At 35.9% G+C, this 26,762-nt stretch overlaps 1 protein-coding gene across 1 annotated transcript; it reads right to left on the bottom strand.

The window, feature by feature from the left end:
- On the bottom strand, positions 1-26,468 carry LOC131765800 (polycomb protein SUZ12-like). Its single transcript, XM_059079672.1, is given in 12 exon segments — positions 1-121; positions 4,541-4,583; positions 4,586-4,633; positions 5,756-5,987; positions 7,765-7,850; positions 11,018-11,067; positions 18,462-18,530; positions 23,109-23,173; positions 23,254-23,306; positions 25,636-25,987; positions 26,103-26,240; positions 26,382-26,468. Coding segments are annotated over 12 exon segments (1,344 nt in total).
- Between the last annotated feature and the right edge of the window lie 294 nt (positions 26,469-26,762).

The raw sequence follows: 26,762 nt of genomic DNA, 5'->3' as shown, positions 1-26,762 counted from the left end.
CTAAGTAGTCCATACCTTCCCATCATAAATAGTCTCCCATGTTGCTCTTTTCTTGCTTCTTGGACATTCTTCCATTTCCTGCATGGCTACTTCATATTCCCCATCTAAAAGCTGTAAGCGCCTGTTAGACAAACACATACACTTTAAAGTAACCTGACTATTATTGTAAGTACACAAATTCTACATCTTTAGATTTATACTAAAAAGCACTTATTAAATTTATAAACTAGCTTACATGCCCAACAAGACTTAAAGATATACCTACACTCCATTCCTGACAAAAGAAATTTTAATGATTTGTACTGATAATTATTACTAGAGAATTATTTCATTACTGTAGCTACTCAGATATAACTTTAAACATTTAAAGTATAATAGGCCTAAGGTCTTAAAACTTGCTAAGTTTTAAATGTTAAGTATAAAGCATGTGCGCAGGCTTTATACTTTTAAAAACAAGGTAACAACGGTGTTATAATACTTGCTTTAGGGAACAGCTAAGAATTAGGTCTCTGTTATCTTTAACTACTGTAAGTACTTGAACTAGAATTCTTGACTTTTATACTTGACCAGTAAACTAATTAACTGTAAGATCCTGGGGGGCACCTGGCACATACAGGTGCTCAATAAACATTTCATAGGTGAATGAATAAATGGAATACTGGTTGAATCAAAGAATCGATGAAATTCTACCCATCCTCACAGTATACTTTTAATGTGTGTGTACATATCTGTGTGTGTATACATAGTTTATGTTATTTTCTCCATACAATTAAACACTACTAACCTAAATACCATTCTTCAACCATACTCAATAATTAATTGTATATCAAGAATCTGGCATCTCTTCATCAGTCTTAGAGAAATTCTGTTAGGTGGTATTAGCTGACATTTATTGAGTGCTTACTATGTGCCAGGCACTATTTTAAAGACTTTACAGAGTTCATTTAATCTTCCCAACACCTCTATGAAGTAGATGTTATTACTCCATTGTTCAGAAGAAACTGAGGCATAGAGAGGGTTAAATAACTTGCCTTAAGATGACACAGTAAGTAGCCAGAGCTAGCAACAGAATCTAGGCAATCTGTCTCCAAAGTCTGGCTCTTAACACCGCATGATTTTGAGCCTTAAGAATTCTTGTCTTGGGCTTCCCTGGTGGCGCAGTGGTTGAGAGTCCGCCTGCCGATGCAGGGGACACGGGTTTGTGCCCTGCTCTGGGAAGATCCCACATGCCGCCAGAGCGGCTGGGCCCGTGAGCCATGGCTGCTGAGCCTGCGCGTCCGGAGCCTGTGCTCCGCAACGGGAGAGGCCACAACAGTGAGAGGCCCGCGTACCGCAAAAAAAAAAGAAAAAAGAAAAAAAGAATTCTTGTCTTTATGCTGTGCTACTGAATTTATTCTACTTCAATAATTTATCAACAAGGCTGTTCAACTTAATAATTTAGAAGATAATTTTATTTACTAATTTGAATAGGTAATACATTAGTATACTTCTAAAATGGAAAGGACTTTTTCCTCCTGCATGTTTACATGGCTACATAATATTCTATTTTATGGCTGAACATGTGATAGCTACAATCCAATGTACTCTCCTACCTGTAGTCTATGAAGAGGGCCTTTTCCCCCACAGCCTCATCAACAGTGCTTTATCAAGTTTTTTGATATCTGTCAAACTGCTAAGTGAAAAAATGACATCTCAGTGTACTTTTATATTCAGATGTTTTACCTTTTAGTTGTTTAAAAACCATATATATTCTCTTTTCTTGTAAACATTTTCACGATATCCCTTCCTCATTCTTCTACTGGCCTGTGGTGTTTTTCTTTTTACTTAGTATAATCTTTTTATATTAAAGGAATGAGGCATCTATCTATACATTATGAGTTGAAATTAATCTTCTCCTGACTTGTTATCTTTATTTTGACTTGGCTTATGATGGTGTTTTTGTTTTCAGAAGAAGGTTTTTTTTTATTTCACTCCATATTTCACACTCTTTCAATATGGCTTTTGAATTTTAGTCATTCTTTAAGGAGACTTTAGCTTCTCAAGAGATTATAAAAAGAATTTTTAAAACATCTAACTCCTCAGATCTTGGTTGGCAAATACTGCTCCTCTACTGAAAAGAACTATGACCCTTTGAAGAAACAGCCAATTCCAGAGCAGAGGTAGGAAAAGGAGAATGTAAAGCCTGGAATATCTAGAAGAATATTGCAGAAAACAAGAAAATAAATAAATAAAAACAAGTCAAAGGGACTTAGGAGCCTGCTTGGAGGGGCTCCTCCTCACCAAATTTGGGACAATTTGAGCATTAATATAGCAACATCAATAGATTAAAACAGACTGAATAAAAGTGGAATTCGTTAATCCATACTGATTTAAAAAAAGGTTGAGAAAAGGAACGTTCTTCTTCACAGAAAAATGCCAACAAATCAAACATGGAAGAACTGATAGAAAGTTACCATGTGGCCACCGCCATAGAATAATTTATTCAAGTAAGAATCATCAATGGATGCTAAACTATTGTGTTAAAAAATAACTGTTGGGAGAAAAAGGATATTTATCCAGTTTCATGTATTATTACAGAGGTTGCATATTAATTAATTAAAGTGAAAAGGGACCATTACAATGGAGAAATATGGTAAACACCACTTTAGCCAAGCGATCAAACCTAATATCAGCTGTGTCTGTGACGTCCACAAAGAACACATCACCAATGAGTGTTCCTGCCCAAAATGTTTAACCTGAATCTAAACATAAAGAAACAATCACAAAAGTCCAAACTGAAAAACATTCTGCAAAACTACACGCCTGTATTTAAAGTGTTGTTACAAAAGGCAAAAAAAAAAAAAAAAAAGGCTGGAAAATGGTTCCAAATTGAAGGAGACTGAAAAGATATGGCAACTGACAGATCGCAATCCTTAACTGGGGTGAGTAGGGAACAGAAAAGGACATTATCCAGGAAACTGGGGAGAGAGTACTGTATTTTTGGTATCATGTTAAATTTCCTGAATATGATAGGCGTACTGTGGTTATGGAGGGAAATGTCCCTGCTCTTAGGAGATACACGCTGAATGAAGTGTTTATGAATAAGGAATGAAATCCAGCGTCATGATCTAACCCTCAAATGGTTTGTCACAAAAATACACTCACAAATAAAGCAAATGTGGTAAAATGTTAACAACTGATGAATCTAGGTGAAGGGTACACGGGTATTACTACCTGCATTGTTCTTTCAACATGTTTATAGGTTTGGAAATTTTCAAAAGAAGTTTGGGGAAAATTCTCCCATGATTTCCTCTTGGTACTTTTTTAAAAAGCAGTTTCTTTGTTTTAACATACAAGGAATATGTTAATACAAGGAAGGTAGAAAGAATTCTTAAAAGAATGTACCCTTACCCTCACGCTGCCTAAAATATATAGAACATTTACCAACACTGATGAAGCCCAGTGTGCAACAACAGCCTAATTGCTTCTCCCACAGACACAACCCCTATCTCTTAGCATATATGTTTCTGTTGTTCTCCATTTAAATTTTTGATCCACATTCAAATTTCTGACTTTAAAAAAACACTATATTGGTTTCTGCTGGTAACATTAAGCGACATTAAGTGATATATTCTAAGACAATATGGTAGCAAAATCCATGGCATTATTCCTAATCACCTTTGCTTTCCCATTAAAAGCCCTATAACCTGTCTTTATCCTAGTGGCTAATAAGTGGATTACATTAAAGCAACAAGTTACTTTTTAAAGAGCAGGAGAAACACACTCATTGCTTTTCTTGGCTCTTTCTCCTATACCTGATGGTGGACTGTGTTAACTACCAGTGAGCAGCCTAGGACAAGAAATCATGACATATTATAAGTTTCACCCTTCAACCCTATCAAAAAAGAATACTGTATTTGCTTCCCAGAGGTTCTTTTACTGGCACTAAGATGCTTCATTCCCAACTGAAAACTGCAGAGATGATTATAAATCCAAGTGCTCCTTGCTACCCTGTGCCAAATGCACACAGAGCCAAACGATGATTTCACACACTTTTCTTCCTTAACTCTAGTAAATACATAATCTCAAGATTTGCATGGGGCCCACTTTATTCAGGTCTCTGCTCAAATATGACCTTTCCTCAGAGGCTTACTCTACAAAACCACCATTTATTCTCTTTATTTTTCTTCACAGCATTCCCACTAAGTGACATTAGTTGATACAATTTTGGGGTTGGTGTCTATTTCCTCCACTAGAAGTTAAGCTCCATGAGGGCAGGGGTTTTGTTGCCTTCTCACTGCCTAAAACAGTGTCTGACAAAGAGGACACACTCAGAAAATACTGGCTGAATGAACAATCTTAACTGAGCCGTTCAAATAGTTCCTCGTCTGTGTTTATTGCTTTCTAGGTGATAAAGACAAAAGTTCAGTATTTGCAAATTTGTTTTTCATCCATAAGAATAAAGAGAAACAAAGGCAAAGAAACAGTATCATCACTATATTCTGCTTCAAAATAAAAACATTTCTAAAACATGGGAGCCTTGCTTGTCCATCAACATTACCTGTTTTTATCAAATACTGTCATTTGTGCAACAAATGTTTTTCCCCATCTTCACGATTTCGTTTTCTTCTAGCTGCAAGTTCTTCATTGACATCTGAATTTGACAAACATTTCTCATGAATCAAATATTCAAGCAAAAACAGATTTATGATATATAGTCCCTTCACATAACATACTACATTTATCCCAAATGAGGTACAAATAAACTTAAGTTGCAATATAATAATATCCAAACACTCTTCAACTTTATGTCTCAACCTTATGTGTATGTCCTTACTTTCTGATATTCATTGACACTATTAACTCCACATTTTTGCAAATGTTATTTTCTGTTCAGAATGATCTTTATTGCTAGGCAAGGAGAAAAAACCCTCCTCATTCATGGTTACTTTCCAGGAACTTCAAAGGATACTTCAAGACTCAAAGATTATTTCTTCCAAGCTGCTTCTCCCCTGAACTTCACAAATACCTCTATTATACCACATATCATTTAGCTGCAATTATATTTTATGTTTATCTCCATACTCTAGGTTATGAGCCTTTGGAAGATGGGACTGGACTTTTTAATCATCTCTGTGTTCCCAACACCTATATGTTGTTTGAATGATTACCTCAAAGGTGGATTCAGAACTGTTGGGAGGATACAAGGATAGATGTATGTTAACTGTAGACTCTAAGTGGTGGGTAGATAGGTGCTCACTACCAAATTCTTTTGTCTGTTCCATATGTATGAAATTTTTCACAATAAAATGTTGAGGGGGGAATGAATTCATTGTTTGCTGAGAGACTAATTTAAACACCAGTCTTTTCCATCCAGTGTTTTATATATACATATATATATATATATATGTGTGTGTGTATTTTCATTTTGCTGCATGAAATGTTTCATCATACAACAATGAGAATTTTACAGATTAAATACCTAGTACAACATCATAGCCAAAAGTCTAAGAGCAAGGCCAATGTACCATAAAATTAAGTATCTCATTAGACTATAAGAGATTTGCAAATAAATAGAGGCCATGCTATTAGAACACATGCATTTATTTCTAGTTCTGTACCACTTTTCCCTCTAAATAATTATGAAAATAACTAAAAAAAGAAATATTCTGTACACAATTACGGATACTATGAAGATGGATTAGTTCAATCATTTTCACTGATCACCTTAATCTCCAACAACAAAATCTAGTAAAATTATTAAAATAAAAATTACCAATATTTTCATTGGTTTCTCCATTAATCATTCCATTAAACTCTCTTCTTCCTGGACAAGTCACTCTAAATAGCAATGAGTAAGACTTCACCATATGGCTGTTACTAGGTTCAAATTCATTACTGGAAACTGCAAGGGACGGGAAATTTCCAGGTTTTGTTTGATTGAGGTCAGGATTCAAAGGCACCTGCTTTTTACCTGTAGGAACTTGTCTTATTGGACAACGTACATCCTGCAAAGGCAAAGATTATTATATTTATTTATGCATATGCAATTGTAAGAATTACAATAAAACCTCTAATCACAGCTATAGGAAATATGGTATAGGCCGTGATTTCCAAATGGCATGCTAAAATTCTAACCATACATCTGAAAATTGTGATGAAGCAAAAAGAAAATTTGGATCAACTATCTTTCAAATATTAGCCCAATTGAGGATATCCTCAATACAATGAAAACAATGATATAATAGTATATCTAATATTTAGCTGATGGTCATCAGAAAGTTTTAAGTTAGAAATATAGAACTAAAACCATGCTTAAAATATTACAACTCATGTAAATTAATCTTTTCCCCTTAAATATTCTATTTTAACAAAATGACTGATAGGACTATTAGAAATGAAAAAAGATTATTACAATAACCCCACTGTCAAAAACACTGAGAAATAGTAAATCCATATATTTAAATAATTGTTTATAAGAAGTAATATTAATCATCTTATGAGTAATGTTCTGTAATTATATAACTAGTTATGCCGAAAGAGCAAAGTTGAAAAATTGCAAGATGCAGAAGACCTTTTTAACAAGAAAATATAGTACATATTTTAGGTAACTTCTTTTTAAAAACAAACAGAATACATGCTTATGGTCTTAAAATTCTGCTCTACAAGAATATAAAATGAGAAAAATAAAAGTCGCCTCCACCCCCCTCCCCGGGTCTTATACTCCAGAGAAGACTAATATTAGCAATTGGTTGTATTTATCCTCTGAAGAAAATATGTATGCCTATTACTTTTTTTTAACACAAAAAGGATCATACTATAGTTACAGGCACATTTTTTTGTCTAAATAATAATATTATCTTGAATTTTCACATCACTACTTGTTGTGTATGGGTGTTGGGTGAGAGCGTGGAGTATTACTAGCTAACTTTATAGAGTTTTTAATATGTACTTACACTGCTGTCTCCCATCACCTTGGTCTATTCCATACCAATGCTCTAGCACAGTTTTCACCATATCACCTTACTGTGATTGATTTTGGAAGAGCATGAGCAATCAGAACCTCTATACAGGTCATTCCTCGTTTTTTTGGTCTCACCACATGGCTTGTGGGCTTTTACTTCCCCGATGAGGGATGGAGCCCAGGCCCCCTGCAGTGAGAGCATAAAGTCCTAACCACTGGACCGCCAGGGAATTCCCTCCCATTCTTAAAATACCCAAGGACTTAAGGCTACTAAAAGTATCTCTGTTGGCTTTGGTGGGTTGCCCAGGAAATTTAACCACCATAATACTTGTTTCGACGGTGAAATGATTTCATCTTATAAATAAAAACTTGAAGCAATATATTTATAAGTTAATGACTGATAATGCTAGAAACAGAAATTTCTTTGCCTGAGAGTAGTGTTACAATATAATCCTTTTGGGAAAAACTCTCTCTTAGACCTTATTTAAAACATTAATGTGTACAAATAGCTACAAAAAATAAGCTCAGAGGCTGAAGTGGCAGGAAGCAACTGAATTTATGTCCTAAGATGCTAAAAGATAGCTTCTTCCCTTCACTGTCATACTCCTGTAACAGAAGGTTCTATGCAGATACCTATAGCCAGATTAGAAAAAAACATGAAGATATGGGAGGTTGGCAAAAGAGCTTATCAGTTTTACAATTCAGCCATCAACATATTTAAAAGCTTTTAAGGTTTATATGCATAAACAATATATATGCATAAACATATTCAATGAAAAAAATTATTCCATTTCATCTACCAGTAGCATCCTATACATTACCTTTCCTTTTTTGTGGCAAACTTTCACAAGCAGGACTTCCAGGGTAACAGAATTTTGTTCATTTTCTGAATTTTGTGATGGCTTATCTAAATAGAAAATCAATACTTTAAAATCTATTTTACACTTGATCTTAGCCAAAAGGCCGAGAAATGATTAAAATCTATTTTTAAAAAAATAGTATTCATTTTCCTAAGAAGTCTGAGAATTTACAAAAAAGACTTCCTATAGTGAAGTCTTCTCAGAAGTTTACTCATTCCTGTTTCCCAAAATCAGTTTCAAATTTGACAAATACAGTTAAGGCTTCTTAGTAGAAAGCACAAATGAAATAGTTCAGGCGAGGTAACACACAAAATAAACATTAAAATTTTTTTTCCTTCTTCTAAAATCTATCAGAAAAATTATTTAGTTTAAGATACATTTAAATTGAACTGGTTACTATTTTTACATATTTCATTTCATTTTGAATGCTCAGATATTTAAACTTAAAAGGCTCTTTGATTTGATCGAAACTTATAACCAAAGGGATTAAAAAAAGTTTTCAAAAAATATTAAACATAAAACTTACATGCCTAAATGGGATAGCAAAAATTAAGATATTATTTACTACCTAGGGAAATCTCTTGGTTTATAATGTTTAGGAAATTTAATTTTAAAGTAATAGTCTATATTCTCTATATCAATGAACTCTAACAAAGGTTTCTGCAAATTAAGGTTCCAGAATACTTCCCTACAGCTTGTCTTTAATCCCAAAGGCATTAATAGTCCAAAAAACTTTAATATTTAATCATTCATTCATCATTAAGTTCCTAATATATTGAACTACTATGTACACTTCTATATAGTTCTCTATATATTACAGAAAAATCTATAAACATATACAGAAATAAAATAATTTTTGTTCTGAGATTTTGGACAATACTTCTTTCTACTTGAAAACATTCTTCTTACTCACGGTATATACATAAAATACATTTCAATCAGTCTCTTGAAAGTTGCAGCCAGGATAAAAATAATTTAATATACCAAAAAATAACTGAATATCTAAAATGCAGTAACAAAAATACTCTCTGAACAATACTCACCATGAAAATAGTACCCTAATAATCTTTGTGTATTCATTCTAAGCAGTCTCAAGTAGTAATTGCTAAACAAAAGTCTTCATTTAAAAACAAAAGAAAAAATAATCATATTTTAGGGATTGTGATGTTGCTTTTCTAACCTGATTTCTTAAAAATATTATTTCTTTAAAAAAAACTACAAATATACCTTGAATAGACAAAGGAGGCAATATATCTGCTTCTTTCCAACTTCCACTCATTTCAAAGTTACAATGGGAAATTATTTTCTGGAAATAGAAGTATCAACAGAGTTTACTTTCTCATTTACTTCAGTAATATCAAGAAAATAAAGTTTAAGTGAATTTGTGCAATTTTTGAACTTTTTTGCCATGTAGATGGGAAAGAAGTTTATCGTACCATGTTCCAGTTAATTTCAACTAACTAATTCAAGTAAATTCAATTACGATTAATTAAATAATATTAATTAGTAAATATTATTCGATTAATATCCATCAATGATTTCAGTGATGAATAATTTATATGTTTTATAGAAGTCCCTGAGAACAAAGGGCAAACAAACCTATAAAATTCAAATTATAAGCTTCTAAAGTATTAGAGTTCATGTACTTTTTAAGTATCACAGAAGACAAAGTATGATGAGTGATTAGAAATATGATCTCTACAAGATGATTATAAATGATTTAGGAGGAAAAAAACATGAAAATGCTACTGAGGTTACTTAAATAGACCAGATGTAAGGCAAAACTATAAGTAAAGTTACATTAGCTGCTAATACAGATATGACCAGACTTCAAATTTCTTACATTAAAAACCTGACTAGTTATCAAACTGTTCTAATATAACCATTCTGCTTATTATTAAACTTTGTTTCTTACTAAACAATACCAAGGATGACCAACTTGACCTGTTTCTTATAAAGGTTTTATTCCATTACCTGATTATTAAAGGATACACACACAAATTTAAGATGGACAAGCCTAGAGGCATTTTATTCATTCTGAAACCAACGGAAACTTTACCCAGTATGCTTTCACCTCTTTTAATGAAGTAACATTTACGACTATATAATTTTCTTTATATAATATCTAACACATTGATATATCCCATTGGTAGCAGTGGTTGTTTCAGTTGTTTTATTATTGTATTAAAAATACTCAAAATGTTTATGCAGAAAGGGCTCTACTCAGGAGACTCTTCACCTATTCCAGGTTCTAAGGCAATTAATTACAATTCTCATCATTAGTCTTTATAATTTAAAGTTTGAAAAACGTTGGAAATAAAAAAATGACAAAAATCTAAGAAATTGAATTTCATTACAAGTCCTTCCCATTATTTTCTACTTACAATCTTTGGAAAGATGATGGCTCTGAGTTGGGTAAGATAATGTTACACAGCATTTTTAAAACTGTGATACTTAGAGCCCTAAAAGGTACGGTTGAGCGGTAAGAGCTGGGATTTCATCTATTTAGATATGAGCCAGATGAAGCTAACATTTACCTTCAAGAATGATCCCACACAGCACTGATTATTTTAATAATTTAAAAATCTACTTAAAACTTAAATAGACAGCAAGACAGCAATAAGAAAACAAGGCGATGAACACAACCTTATGTATAAAGTCTACCTACAATTTTTAAAAAACTTTTAAGGCAGAGTTTCTTATTTATTTATTTTTATTGAAGTGTAGTCGATTTACAACGTTGTGCCCACCTCTGCTGCACAGCAAAGTGACTCAGTTACACACATATATATTGACACATTTTTTTTAATGCCAGAGTTTCTTAAAACTTGTTCCTCAGACAACCTACTTCTGAATTACCTTGGTGCTTTATTACAATGCAGACTCCTAAGCTCCACCAAAACCCTGCTAGATCTGAGTCCCTGTAGGGTCCAGGTATATGTATTTCAAACAAACTGTCAAAATGCTTCTACACACACTAAAATTTAAGAACTACTACTTTTAAAGTTTAATGAGTTGCAAGTTACCTCCTCCATATCCCACCATTGACCAAATAAAGCAATAATTGAAACTGTTGGAGAAATCCACTAAAGAGAAATTAAATTATCAACATCAACATCTTTTCCATTAAATATAATTTTCTGAATTTACACGCAATTTTTTTCAGTCACAAAGGTGTTTTGTTGTTAGAATGCCAATATGTTTAAGTACATACCATTTTTGTGGAAGAAACCAGTAAATGTAAGCTGCAGATGAGTTGACAAGCTAAATAGAACAAAAAAATTTTATCACTTTAATATTCTATAATAAAAATAACCTAAACTTTAAAATATAACACTGAAATCAAAGCTACTTCAGCTAATATATAAATATTTGGCTGCCTAATTCTTAACTCTGTTCAAGCCCATGACCCCATGCTCTCCCTGTTAAGTATGACATCCAATACAGTGTGTCTATACACATTAAACACACACACACACACACACACACACACAAATAAAAACAAAAACACCAAAGAAGCAAGGCAGAAAAAAATAAACCACCAAATAAGAGGCAAGATAATTTACTGTGCTTCAGTGTTCTACCTATAAAATGGGGACAGGTTTCCCTTCCCACCCGTCAAAACGGTAGCTGAATCCAGGCAAAAGTTTTTGAGTATTTTCAAGCTACGAAATTTCAACCTCCTAACAAATGATGCAGAACCATCACTTTCTACTTCAATTAGGGATGAAATATTACAATCACAAATCTGCTATAGATTTGTAATTACTGTTTCAACTTGTCATTTTCACTTTTAGTTTTAGAAGCAATGAAAAGGAAGCATAAACTATAATGATCCTTTTGTTTTGAAAAATATTTACTACCAGTGGAAAAACTAGTAAGTTGGGATAGAATAAACAAAAACATCAACAGGCTTTTATAGTACCTTTCAACTGGAAAAAGAGCAATCTATCTCGTGATCAGGAACCATTCATAACTTTCCAGAACAGATGTTGGGAAAAGGGAAGCAGTACTTTTACTCAAGAAACTTACTAAAGAATCAAAGTAAATAGCAGTAAAAGGGCAATAAGGATCAATAAAGGGTATGTTTTTGTGTTTTTTTTTAAATGATGGTGACAATCTACGCATCCTTATAATCAGAGGGGAAGAGTTATGTAAAGACTTTGAGGCAAGTGAGTGTTAAGGAACAGGTAATGACTGGAAATGAGGACATGTTATAAAGAGGTTAGCTCTGTAACTTTGCCCAGGACTCTTCTTCTTAGAGAAACAGGAGGTAAGTGAGATATTTCAACAGAAGATGTGAGGATACCTCTATTTTCTTAGTGAGGTAATCCATGAAAGCGTATGCTTAAAAAAACTACAAGGTGGGGGTCCTGAAGGGCATTTCTAGAACAGTACTAAGAAAAGTATGCTAGGATATCAGTAGAGAACAAAATGACTATGGTAGAGTAGAAGTGTAAGGGTCCAAGCAGAGTTAGAAAGCATAAACATAGAAAAGAAAAACTAAGAACAGCAACTATAACTTAAGTATCAAGAAACTAAAATGGGATTCTTGAAAACAGTTAATTCATGTATCTTACTTTCTAACACGTATCAGATACATTTCAAAAACACAGAGGAGGTGGAGAGTTGACTATAAACGGGGCATGAGGGAATCTGTAGGGTTTATCTTAATTGTAGTGGTTGTTACCTGACTGAATGCATCAGAACTATACACCAAAGAGTGAACTGGACTGCATATCATTTATACCTCAAAAAAAAAGTACATTAAGGGGATCAACTGTAAAGGAGCTCAAAGGACTTTTTCAAGGTAATGAAAATGTTCTATATCTTCACTGTGGTTATGCTTGTGCGAATGCATACATTTGGCAAAACTCAAACTATATACTTAGGGTGAGTGTATTTTATTGAATATTAATTATACCCAAAGTTGATTTTTAAAAAGTATATCTACCATCTATGAAATCTACGTGCCATTTTACTAAAAGATAATTAGCATTTTCCTATCAAAACTGTTCCATAAATGTAACCTAACAATGCAGAATTGGTGAAACTCCAAAACAAAACTGAAAGAGAGAAATATTCTACAGTTTCCTTGCTAGAAGATAATCCATTAGTCCCAACCAGTTTATCCTATTCTTAGTTGCTTCAGTTAAACCTACCTACTAAGGCCAGGTAAATTTTCTTAAAATGATTTTGTATGAATCATTCCTTTCTCCAATTTTCTAATGGGTCCCCAACTGTGAAATCTTTTGTCTAACCGCTGTCTGTAATATGGTTCCCATTCCTTTTTACCTCTAAAGCCATATATAGGAAAGTAGAATAGGATGACAAAATCCAAGTTTGAATTCTGGCTCCAGTTATTAGCTGTGACCTGATATCTATAAAATGAGGAGATAACCTCTCTCAAGATTGTGAGGCTTGGATAAAATACTAAACAATCCATCAAAATACCCTCTCCCTCTTCTACAAAGACCCATCCCCAAACATCCCAGAGCTTAATTTCCTTTACAAGCACCTGTATTTACCACTTTTTTTGTCACAATTTTTCACACACATTCTCTCTTGACATATCAGTGTCCTTAGCACCTAGCAGTGTCTTACAGAAAGGCACTCAACAAATGATTTTCAAAAGGATAATGATGTCCTCCCTAGAGTAATAAGATTTCTAAGGTCAGGGATCAGGACCCATTATACTGTAGTACTTATAGTATTATTTACATTGTTTTTATAGGGAATGCGATTCTAAGTTCCAACTGTGAAATGACAGAAATACCTTGCATTGATCTACCCCAGAAAATATTTTAAATTAGTGTTATTCAAAACGTGGTCTGCAGACTGAGGTCATCCGGGATACTGTTACCATTCCACAACACGGCAAGAAGTTGAGAATAAGACTTTAACCACTTTCATAAAAATTTAACATTGACATAACATCCAAGTATGTGATCAGTACATTTACAAAAGTATCCATCCAAAAAAGACTGGAAATTAAAAACAAACAAAAAGGTCACCAAAGGATGGTCTGAGACACAGTTTTAATTGCTACATTATAAGTTAAATAAGATGGCAAGCACACACACAAAAAAAGACGGCAAGGACATTCAGCCACCATTACAACATTTCTTTGAGAAAAGGAATTCCAAATTTCAAGTAACCAACTTAAAAAACAAACTTGGGAATGTGATTTGCTATGCACAATTTCCCCTCCTCCTTCCCCTCCTAAAAGTAAACACTCTTGATATGGACCTAGAATAAAATGTAACAATGAGGCCTAGTTGATGGCTGAGTCCAAGGAAAAAGGGCAGTTTTCTTTCCCTTTCTGATTTACCCTCTTCCCTCTCTTGTTGCTACTGTGTCCACATCTTAATTGGTTAAACTGGATCAGAAGAGGGGAATGAGAAGGGAAGAAACAAACAAGGTCAGGCCTCTTTAGTTTTAGGCAGCAAAGGATCTAGCTTAGGTGATCAAGATAAGATATCAGATAAGGATTTGGTTCCTCTTCCTGATGTGTTCCCTATCTGTATCTTAGGAAGCAAGCAATATGGCAACAGGAAACTGGAGGGGGAATGTGAAATTTGGGGATAAGAGTCTAAACACAAGTACCTGACAATTCTAAAGAAGTCTGCAGAATAAGGTTGAGTAAATTTAAATTCATAAGGGACTAACATTTTGCGATGAGATTCATGTAGGAAACTCAAATTTTAAGAACAGCCAGATGCCACAGGAGGACCAACATTTTTATGCAGGAAAGAAACCAAGATTAGGGCCTTGAATTTGTACACATTAATCTGATAGTGGCAGGTGTAAGGCTTCATTTCTAGGGTCACGGCTGTATCACCTCAAAATAGCCCAAGTGTGATGATAAGCTATTTGGCATCTACACTGTTACATGTCATGCTGTGATGTATTATAAAGCTGAGGAATTGGTGACTGCATCAAGCCCATTATTCTGGAATGACGTCTTTTTCTCCTAAATGCCAATAAGTTCCATACAGGCAAGGTCTTCATCTGTTTTGCTCATTATTATATCCCCTAGGACTTAGGATAGGGTCTGGGACATGGTACACTGAGGAAATGGGAATCCCAGAAAAAAATCCCAGACTTTGTTACAGTACAAAAAGATGATAAAAGGAAGATTACTAATTCAGAAGTTTAGGTTGTAATAACAACAACAAAAAGTGATGAAAGGTACTTTACCTTATCAACCTACTAAAAACATAGGTTTGAAAATATATCTAGTAGATGTTCTAGTTCAGTTACCTTTGGAGGGGATTTCTCCAGCTACTAACAGTAGACCAGGAACAGAAAATGATTAAGTGGAAATGCTTCTAATCTGACCACAGGAAATACTTCTGGAAGCAATTCCAACTTGGAAATCTTTTCATGATACCTTTCAGTCAGTGGAGATGCACTTAGAAGACAAGAGATATGACTAGAGAATTCCAAAACTGGTAGGATTAATAGCCCAAGAGACCCCCTGGGATCCTGCTAGAACAGAAAACTACAGAAAGATCAGAGATTTATACCAATAAACCATGGCGCTTGGTCAAAACTCAAAATAAACTCAAAACCCACAATATACTGGCATGCCAGAAACAAGAGACGGAGAAGACAGAATATAAGGCATTACATCAGAAATTCTAAAAAGAAAATAAAGATATTTTAAATATACATAACCACACCAAAAGAGCAAGGAGAAAGATTAGGAAAAACCTGGAGACTAGAGGTCTGGTCACTAGACTATGTGAAAAACCTGGTCAAGTAGTTTGACCACTATGAATTTCTAAAATTTGCTAATTGCTGTGGAGTTTTTAGAAGCCACTGTTCGAGAAAAGAAAAAATCTTCATAGTTGGTGGGTGTTATGGTTGAGTTTTAAGGTTACAAATGCAATTCTGGTCTATTGTCACAAATGGTTACCTTAAAGAAGTGAAAACCATGAAATGTCCCATGTTTCTTTTTTCTATCAGCTCCTTCCCCTAATAAATTTCTGCCATTATCTGAGACAAGTAAGACAAATATAGATCTAGAGTATAAAACACAAAAGAGATCCTGGGACACCAACTTTATTTTGTACAGACAATGCCAGGAATTTGGGTTTGTTTGTAAGTCACTACAACTGTCATAAACAGGTCAGGCATTTGACTGTTCTAAGCTTTGGGCTGTAGTACTACAGTAATTTGGGGTATCTTGATATTCTCCTGGAACTCTGAGAATGAAATACATTGGGTTTGAGAGTGGAGACATTAAAACTGTGGAAGTACTAAAACAACATGAGTTCCAGTGGGAGACATCCAGACAGTAGCTACTGAACAGACCCAGGATCCAATTAAACTGAACAAGATCTCTATGTTTGAGATGGTAAAGAATAAACATACACATGGAAATACCTTTGTGTATGTGATTTAAGATTTTAACATCTACGAATTAACAACAAAGGCTTATTTTGTTCTCTCAGGGAATTTGCCCATAGATTTTACAAGTAAAGTTTTACAATGCTGGCATTATATACTGGTATCTAGAGAACTTCTTACAATCCTATGTGATAAGTTTAGTAGACCTATTGGTCTACTAAACCAATTATGCCTAATTTGAGATGAGAAATACACTGAAGAAATTTAATAATACAGGGCCTTAGGGGTAAACTTAAAATGAAGCAACTTCTCAATTAATTTTAGTGACTCGGGGAGCAACAATGAGACATTCATAAAGATGGCGGCCAGGGGGGCGGTTGAAGCACCTAGTACAGTAACTCAGTACCTCCTGGGCCTAAAGTGCCTCACTGGGTATTAAATAAGCATGGTCAGCTCTAACAGTTAGGTCTGTTTGAAATAAAAAAGATCTTGGGTGTTGAAATGACCAACTCACTGGTCCCAGCTAGATCCTAAAGAGTGAAAAAGTTGCTTTTCAAAATTACAAGCAGGAATTCTATGCAACTCTCTGATGTTTCTGTGAGTTGGTTAACAATACCCCTGTTATAGTACTGGCCTAGCTATTGAACCCATTGGGTCGAAAGAAATATAATCATTGGGTGAGTGATTATTCAGAGAGAACTGACCAGTATAATCTATCTTCCTCACAACACACACTATCAAGGAAGTTCTGTAATATTTATCAAAGCCAGGGTCACAATGAGATAGTAGTAAGGTTTAGCAGTGATGAAGGTAGAACCCTGATGGGGAAGATGAAGAAAAGGGTCAAGTTTTCTTCCTCTTGGTTCATTCTTCCTTCTCACATGAGCCCTGAAAGACCTGGAGGGCAAACTATTAAGGTGTTTAGAAGAAAAGAAGTGAGGATGTCACATTAGGTTCTGACTACAGCTTTATACTTTATAAGTTAAAAAGGCCCTGAGGATCCCAAAAGCTCTGTCCAGGGTAGGTAAACAGCCAACGATCTGGAATAGAAATTCAAGCAAAGAATAGAGAGTGCATGCGCTGGGAATATTCTCAGTCTTTATAAACCTGTATTGTAAGGTATTCCTTGGGCAATAACAGATTAGGTAAAGATTTGGGAATGGACTATCAAAGTCTATTTACAAATCAAGATTGCCTAGATATGGAAATATAAATTACACTTCAGTCCTACAAGACTGCAAGATACTGATACAAAAATTTTAAAATGCAATAAAAAATTCCAGTAAAATAACCTAATTGAAAAGGCAAACTTAAAATAAAAGCAATTGAAAAATGACATCTTATACTAGTCACAAAAATGAGAAAGTATAAATGAAGCATCATTAAGTCAGTGTACATCCTATCTAAACTGGCAAGATATGATTTAAAACTTCAAGAGAAAAAGAAAAATCCATGTGGCAATTTTCCCAATTCCATTTTTTTTAATCCAGTATTTTTAGTTCTACATTCTTCCTAAAAGTAGTCAATGAATAAACAAATACCACCCAAGTCCCTGTTTCTCTTTAGAATAATATTCAACTTTCTTTAGTTTTCATATGAAAGAACAAATAGAAGCATACTGTCGAGGAAGGGAAGCATACTGTGTAGCCTAGGCAGATATTAGGCTAGTCAGAACATTTAGGGATTAGTTCTGGGTAACACATGTGAAAACAGACAATAAGAAGGTTCCATCCAAAGGGCCAGGTTTCTGAAACTATCATGTGATAAACATATTTCAAATATAAACTAAAGTTAAGAATATTTTGCCTGAAAGTTATAAATAAGAGCAAGGACAAGATGGGGAAAAAAAAGAGAGAGAGCCTCTCTCAGAATTGTAGATGATTACTTAGAAGACATGTGATGTTGTGAAGCAGCTGGCACAGTACCTAGCATATACCATAAAAAATGAGTCTCCATCATTCTTTAGAGGAGATAGTAGGATTAACACTAAATACAGAAGTTACAGAAACTCTGATTCAGAATGCAAGAAATTGGTAGTAGAGAAAAACAATAATGAACAGAACTGCCTTAGAAAACAGTGAGTTCCCAGCATTAGAGATATTCAAGATGAGGCTTAAGAACTGATTCTCTGCCAGGGATGCTACAGAAGTAATCCCTGATCTGTGTATGAGTTTGGACCAAGTGAGGTCTAAGGTTCATTCTAACTCCTTACAATATTGAGGTGATCACTAGGAAAATGATCACTGTACTTTTTCCTCTTTCCTCAAGTATGTCACTTCATGTAAACTTTTAGGTTATCTTACCTATGAGATTTTTGCTCTCCTTTCATTTTCTCTACTTTTGATAACATATCATCAACTTTAAATGTTTTCCTGGAAGAGACAGATAAACAAAATAATCACTTCTCAACTGGGAAAAACAAACAGATTATACTTTACTGTCACTATAATAGGCAAGTTGGAGATCTGATTTTATTTATAATAAGATAAATTATGGGATGGTTAGCCATAACAATGAATACTATCGAGACAGTGTTATGTTGTAATACAGCAAACAAGCCCTCAAGCCCCATCTCAAATGCTAACTTTTCTACGAAACCTTTTGTAATTATTCCCAAACCAGAGTGATTTTTTCCCCACCTATGGCACTTGGCTTACATTTATTTTGACATTTAGTCTCCTAAACGTGAAACTTGCATAAATATTTTATTTCTACTAGATTATCAGCTCCTGAAGGGCAGAGATTTGTTTTCTTCAAGGAAAGCCACATAGTGCTTGGCATATTGCCTTATACTTGGTAGGTGTTCAAGCATTTGTTGGACTGAGCCAAACAAATGCAAATTATGTATATTTTGAAACACTTGTATTTCCATTAAGTAACCTGACAAATATGGATATTCCATAAAACAAATATGAAGTTAGTAAAACATCCTCCAAGATTAGCAGCAATGGCTAAAGTTAAGTATGTCATTTTAAAGAGATGGTTGTCACCATCACGAAAAAAATTTGAAGTTTAAAGGACATACCCATCAAATCATAACAAAATTATCAGCTTTTAACTTAACAACTTTAAGAGAAAAAAGTAATTTCCAATAAAATAGAAGCTTATATTAAGAATAACCACACCCTTAGCAAGCAATTTAAGAATGAATGGATTCTAGGGCTTCCCTGGTGGCGCAGTGGTTGAGAGTCCGCCTGCCGATGCAGGAGACACGGGTTCGTGTCCTGGTCTGGGAAGATCCCACATGCCGCGGAGCGGCTGGGCCCGTGAGCCATGGCCACTGAGCCTGTGCTTCCGGAGCCTGCGCTCTGCAACAGGAGAGGCCACAACAGTGTGAGGCCCGCATACTGGAAAAAAAAAAAAAAGAATGAATGGATTCTAAAACAAGCCTCATCTTAGTTCTTAAGGTGCTCTACTATATACATTTTCTAGAGGCTGAACAATTAGACCCAAATATGTTAATTGGAAACAAATATTTCTATTTATACTCATATATTTTCTTCAAATATAGAACTTGGAAAGATTCATGTATTCTTATAAAATTTGAATTCAGATATTAGAAATTACTAATATGCTCATTCCTCAAAAACAGCTATTGTACTCAACTACTATAATAAAAATTATCAGTAGAGAAATGTTAATGTAAATATACTGTAGTAAAACACTGATAGGAAGAGCAGAATTGATACGATCTATATTTCAGGTGAATAAATAGCCTCCATTAACAAAAGATCTTTTTTATAAAAAAAGCTTCTCTCTTTACCTTTAGAGTTACTGAAAATCTCAATATTAAAGTTTCCCCCAATAAAGCACAGTAAGGAGTTCTTTATGAAGGATGGCAGGCAATACATTTTCAATCTCCATAGATAAGAGAGAAGAAAGAAGAAAAATGTAGGATTCTTTTAGGCTAGTTACAAAGAACTTTTCAGTATAAATACTGAAATGTACTACTGAGGAGGGTTGTAAAGTTACTGAAAACTTTTTAGAATAATATGTTTATCTTTGTGTAATGATTAAGAAGAAACCCTGTCTGTAGGAAGAAAAGTTAAGACTGTAGGTCACAAGGTTCACCTCTTCCAACTTTATGCAGCTGTACATAGGAAAACTGAATATTAACAACCATTTGAATAGATCATACAGGTAACCCAGCATTCCTTAGGAAAAACAAAACGAACTGTATAGGCAACTATACAAAAGCAGCCCCACCTCCCAACACCAAGTATTTCTGTTTCTTTAGAAAGGTACTGCTACTGTAGCTCAGATTTAACAAGGGAAATAGTTATCAAAAGGTCATCATAAAGGAGAATATTCTTAAAATTCAAGACATTTTCGGGGGAGGATTCAGAAACAGCTTACATAAAACCTACTAAAATGGATTCAATAAAAGACGCCGTTGTCCTCACCAGTATTTCCACTGTGCCAGTGTAGTGTCAGGCTACAGAATCTGAATACCTCTATGAAGTGCAACTAAAGTAAAAGGCAAGTTTAACAAATATATCAGATTAATGTTACACCTGCTTGTACAACTTCAAAAGGAGTGATAAGTGTACTCCAACAGTGAATATGATGTTGTTGTGTAACAGTACAAAAGGAGTTCCAAAAACATTCTGAGCAAAGGGATTGTACTAAAAGCAATTCTGTAAAAGCAGTTCCAAAAACATTTGGAACAAAGACCACAATCGCTGGGCTGAATTCATCACCTTCCAAATTCACCAACTTACTTTGAAAAGGACAGCGTTCATTTGAAGATATTAAGTTGTAGTATAATTTGTTAAAAATCAGTCTTATTGTCTTATATATGCCAGGCATACAACAAAAGAATTAAGTGATTCCTAATGCATTTTTACATGGAAGTAAATTAAATGGAATGTATGTTTCTTGGCTGGCAAACTGCTTCAAAACTGTCCCAAAGGAAATTTTTTTACCTAAGGGGTACTAAATTAAGAAAGTTCATTTCTACTGCCATGCTTTTGAAATTGCCTCCACTCATTAGCAGACAACAGAAATGTATCCCACAATGAGGCAGTCAAATAGTCTAATAAACAAACATGATGTATATTTTTAATACACTTATGGATTAAACTCAAATTTATTCTGAAAACACTTTATCATTTTAAAATTAAAATCAGGAAGCATTCTAGATGATAACTGCAGTACTTAAAAAACAATTTTTTTTGGCCACACCTCAGCATGTAGGATCTGAGTTCCCTGACCAGGGATCGAACCTGTGCCCCCTGCAGTGGAAGCACAGAGTCTTAACCACTGGACCACCAGGGAAGCCCTCTACATGGTAACTGATCTTCCATATTAAAAATACTTAAAGAAAAAGTTTACTACTAAATCAAATTCACCTAGATTTATAGAGTAAATCAAGGGTCTGCAAATTATGGACCATTGGTCAAATCCAGCCTGTTGTCTGTTTCTGCACAGCCCATGAGCTAAGAATGGTTTTTACAGATAAAACATTTGCAAGTGATTTGATAACAGAGAATAGTAACTCTAAATCCCAATTAGCTAAATGTTATCCCTCCCACCCTACCCCACAAAAATAAAAGAATCCCACATTTCTCACTAGTAGGCACATATTATAAAACACTGTACTCCCTGGCTCCAGTGGTTAGGACTTGGCGCTCTCACTGCCAGGGCCGAGGTTCAATCCCTGGTCAGGGAACTAAGATCCCGAAAGCCGTGCAGCAACCCCCACCCCCCAAGAAAGAAAAGGAAAAAAAAAGAAAACACTGCACTCAATTATTATGTTTTGAATTTCATCAATTAAAAAAAATGTTGATATTCGTTTTTTCTTTCTGTGTAAGTACCTACATACTACCTAATATCCTCAATTCCGTTTCCTGGACCACAAAGGCTAAAATATTTACTATCTAGTCCTTTAGAGAAAAATTTTCCTGATTCCTGGCATAGAGTAGACAGGTAAAGAGCTGACATAATTCTGCTGCTTAATTCATCACCTTCTTCCTAGTTATTTAGGCACCTGGCAGGTTTCACCCCTTAAATGCAATGCGCGCTCGCTCGCTCTCGCTCTCTCTCTCTCTCTCTCTCTCTCTCTCTCTCTCTCTCTCTCGATTCAGAAAGATTACCAGAAGACAAATAGTTTTAACGTTTCAATCCTTCAAAATACATCTAGATATATCTACAAAGCTAAACTATGTCTTGCTGTAAAAAAAGCGGTGCTTATTTAATAACCAGTAGGAGTCTCCAAAGGAGTTTAGTTTCAAAGTTTATTGAAAAGCTTAATGGTTTTACTAAGTCAAAACTATGACAATACCAAATGCTTAGTAGAGGTTCCCTCCTTTAAATGTAAAGTTGTTCACTTGATATGCTCAGTAAATAGTCATGGGTGCAGAACAAGAAACTACCATTCTATAATTATATACGGTTAAATGTTACATAGCAAAAACAAGCTCTCTGACACCTTCAGATTCCACTTTAAGACTAGGTGATTAAGATTAAGAAGTTTTTAAAGACATTCCTCCTACTGACTTCAAAAGTATTTCCCTTTTAATAAGACAACCACCAAAGACATAAAATGAGACTTTCTGAACCTATCCTCATAGAAGTGAATTCTTTATTGTTAGAACATATAAGAAATATTCAGACATTAACTGTTAAATTTATGTATCAAAGATAGTTCCCATGAGCCCTTTAGTAAATACTTAAATCCTCAACTTCTACCAAACTTGAAAATAACTATTAGCACAGAGTAAAAAACATTAGTCAGTAAAATCACTTCATTTACTCCATTACCAAATCACTTGTTAGGAAAAAACTGGCAATCAACTGGGATTTACAGAAATGATACTATTAAAAATCACTTTGCAACCAATTCACTCTTTCACCTCAGTTTTCATATTTAATCTTTCATTAGAAATCATACTTTAAAACAAAATTTTAACATGGTTTGAACAACTTGAAATAAGATTCATAAAATGTACCTTTTGATGTTTGTTCTGGAGTTTCGATGAGACATGTAAGTAAGAGTTCTATGCAAAAATACTGGCTATAAAAAAAGTTAAAATATTAAAATTAAATAGGTGAAATTCTAGGAAAAAAATAATATCAGTAAATTTTGTTGATTACTTACCGCGCTATAAGATTTCGCGTTCGAAGAAACCTATAGATCTGTGTTGGTTCTAGGTAACAGAAACAAAATCCAAAGTTATCTAAATTTACTTATTACTTAAATTGTTAAGAAAATACCAACCCAGACCATGTTATATAAACCAATATATAAACCCATAACCTATTATGGAAACTATGTAGTGAACATTTACATCAAGAAAATAAGTAAGCACGATCAGATCAAAAGACATTCAATCTACAGCATACATTCACAAAATGCATCTACATTTACTTTAAGTTTCTCTACAATCTAGTTCTTAAACCTTGCATTTCTAAGGTAGCTATTTTTAAACTAGCTGTATGAAGAACTGAAAAGAAGTAGTTATATTCATTTAATTTATTTAATTAAAACTATTTATAACCCATCTCCTTCTAAAATGTAGCTAAAGTGAAGGAGTTGGATTCAGTAAAGGAACTCTTTATTGAAGCCAAATAAGAAAATAAAATGTTCACTTTTTAACTGGTCTTTTCAAAAGTCTGTACAGTAGTAAGCCGAAATGGAAAAAAACCGTTACCTGGATAGATGTCCTAATACAGATATAATCAAAGTGAAATCCAAGACATAAATTAGCTAAAATTTTCGATGAATACTGCTAGTTATAGTTCAGGTTTCTACTTTGCTCAGTGTAAATATTACCTCAGTATGTAAATACTGCCTCAACACATATTTTTAAAGTACCAGATTCCCACAGTGTTTTTAATGCTGTTTAGTTAAAATCTGTTATAAAGGACTTAGGTTACAGATAGAAAATATTTTATATACAAGTACCATAATAGCAGTTACATTAATGACCTGTTAGTATTATGTTTCTTTAAATAAAGCGGTATAAAAATGACCTAATATGACTAACTATATTAGTAAATACATCAAAGCATATAAACTTCTCAGAAACTAAGATCAATATTAGAGAACAATCAAGTTGTTTTGTGACCATATCTAACTCTTAATGACAGTTCATCTCTCTGAAGTAGACTCATCAAAAAAGCAAAACAGCTAAAACTTTCTTGCAGGATTTGTCTTCTCACTACATATGGAAAGAATTTTTTAAATTTCCACTTAATCTTCAGTTAGTTTAGTTTTAGTTTCAAATAAACTAAAAGGAGATGAGATGCTTTAGAAAGGCTGCAAACATGTATGTTTACTGTCATCACTGTGCTGTAGTTCTCCACCATATTTCCAACTGAAAGCCTCTCCAGATTTCTGAAAGTATATTGAACAAACGCTAGAATAATGTGAATCTTTCTCAAGCAGGTTCCATACGAATTTCAATAAAAACCGAAATTCCTTGTATTAAAATCCAATTAGAATTTCATGAAGCACTAATGAGAGAGAATGAAAGAAGGGTATTAAACAACGTAATACATCTTTCCAAGAACAGCTGATACCAAGCCCTTAACATATGCCACAAAAAAAATTGTAAATAAAGACACTGAGTGGTAGAGCTGAGTTTTTTCAAGTCTCTGTAAGATATCTAGCTATTAAAGGTCATCCAAATTACAACATCCATACAAAAGCAAAGAGGAAAACCATCAGGATGTAATATTCATTCAAGAACAGTTCAGCTTACTCACAGTCATGACATTTCTTATATATTTTATTGCTCCTTTCCAGACACCTTGCCCCCTTCCCAAATTAAGTCGTAGCTTTGCCCTCGAAACAGACCTTAAAAACAGAAACTGACATCAGAAAATGTCCCGAAATGAAGACAACTACAAACGGACAGAAATCCGAGATCGTCTAGAGAGAAATAAGATGCTTAAACACTGCCTGTCTCAGTTTACGTACCCATGAAACAGGTGGAAAGATGTGAAAGGTGTAGAGCATCAAACGGTGCCATGTTAATGCACCAAGTTAGTGCGAAGGCATTTCAGACTAATGACAATTTGGTCGATTTTACTGCACTCCTCTCTTCACAGGCTTAATTTGGCTCCTCTAACCCTACAACCGACAGCCTTGTACTTCTAGAGTATGGAAGGCATGAAAGAAAGCAAGAACTAGTCCTGGGATCTGACGGTAGATCCAACTGTACAGTCCAACTGTGACCTCCCCACCTAAAAAGCAGCCTGCTCTCAACGCGGGGCACCATGCCTCAGCTCGCGTGTAAATCTTCGGCGAGGCACGAACCTCACCTGGACCCCCAATCCACCTCCCTCAAAGGCCCTAGACTTCGGGCCCCCTCGAGCCATAACCCCGGAAGGCGGAATGGCCCCCTCAATTTCGCCCTCCACTCCCGAATCAAACCGACTCCCGGTGAGGAAGGGGGTCCCAGCACGAGTGTCCCGGCCCCCTAACGCTGCAAGAGTGGGGATTCCTGCCCTCAAAGCCTTCATCACACTCACTCTCAAAGGCCTGGAGAAAAAGCTCGTGGTCAGCCTGGACGTGCTCCATTTTCGGCTTCTTCACCGGTAACACCGCGGCCCCCGCCGCTGCCGCCACGGAGGAAGAGGAGGAGGCCAGGTAACCACCGCCGCCTCCACAGCCCCCACCACTGGATTTGCCGCCTGACGCCGCCGCCACTGAACCCCCGAAGCCGCCTCCCCCGGACGCCGCGCAGGGCCCCGAGCCGCCCCCTTCCCCACCGCCGTGCTCCTGAGGCGCCCTCGCGGTTCCTGCCTCCTCCCCCACGCCAGCTACCCGCCGGGCGGCCCCAGAGAGTAAGCGCCGGCAATACCAACCGCTCGCCCCAGAAGGCTCCGGCGGACCGAGGGGGGAAGGACGAGAGAGGCGAGGGGAGGGGAGGGGAAGGAGGGAGGGGAAAAAAAGTGTCTCCTCCTGAGAGCCCCGCTCCGCTCGGGAGACAGCTCACTTCCCCCGCCCGGCGCTCTGATGCCCAGCCTGTTGGCCCGCGCATTCCCCCGTCAGTCACGCGGAGGCGCTTCTCGCGCAGGCGCACCTTGGTTGGCCCGTGCGCGCTGCTGACCGCGGGCCCTGCCGCCTCTTTGAACTGAATTCGCGGGAAAATTAGGGGTTGGAGCGGCCTTCCTGCTGGCCCCGGTGCATTGTGGGGTGAGAGGGACCCAGCGAGCGGCTTAGGGAGCCGTTTCTCGCCTTCTGAGCGTCGTCAGTCGCCACCCCCGGGGGATACAGGACCCCTGAGGAGAGGCAGGCCTCTGAGGAACGGCGGGGCGGGTGCTGGGGGGTCGAGGGGCTCATTAAATGAACTGAGATCCATGCCGGATCATCGAGTCTCTAACTTCACAGGAAGGGGCCTGCCTGGGGTTGGTCGGGTCGCTTCTGGTCTGAGGGGCTCGCGGGGCGAGGATCTCTTCCCCTGTCCCCTCGCCACCACGTGACTCAAGCCACCCTTGGCCGAATCCCACCCAGCGAGCCCTGGAGAGGACTGGGGGCAGCCAAGGGGTTGCGGCTGCTGCTCTCGGACACCGCTGGGCTCCACCAAAGGGAGCGATTTCTAGGGAGCAGGAATGTCCTGTCAAATGAGGAAAAGGATTTTCTGTAGCTGCGGTGA

Source organism: Kogia breviceps, chromosome 11 (genome assembly GCF_026419965.1).
Source record: "Kogia breviceps isolate mKogBre1 chromosome 11, mKogBre1 haplotype 1, whole genome shotgun sequence".
Classification (NCBI taxonomy): Eukaryota; Metazoa; Chordata; class Mammalia; order Artiodactyla; family Physeteridae; genus Kogia; species Kogia breviceps.
Note: the sequence above shows the minus strand (reverse complement) of the source record. Positions and strands in the feature narration are given on the sequence as shown.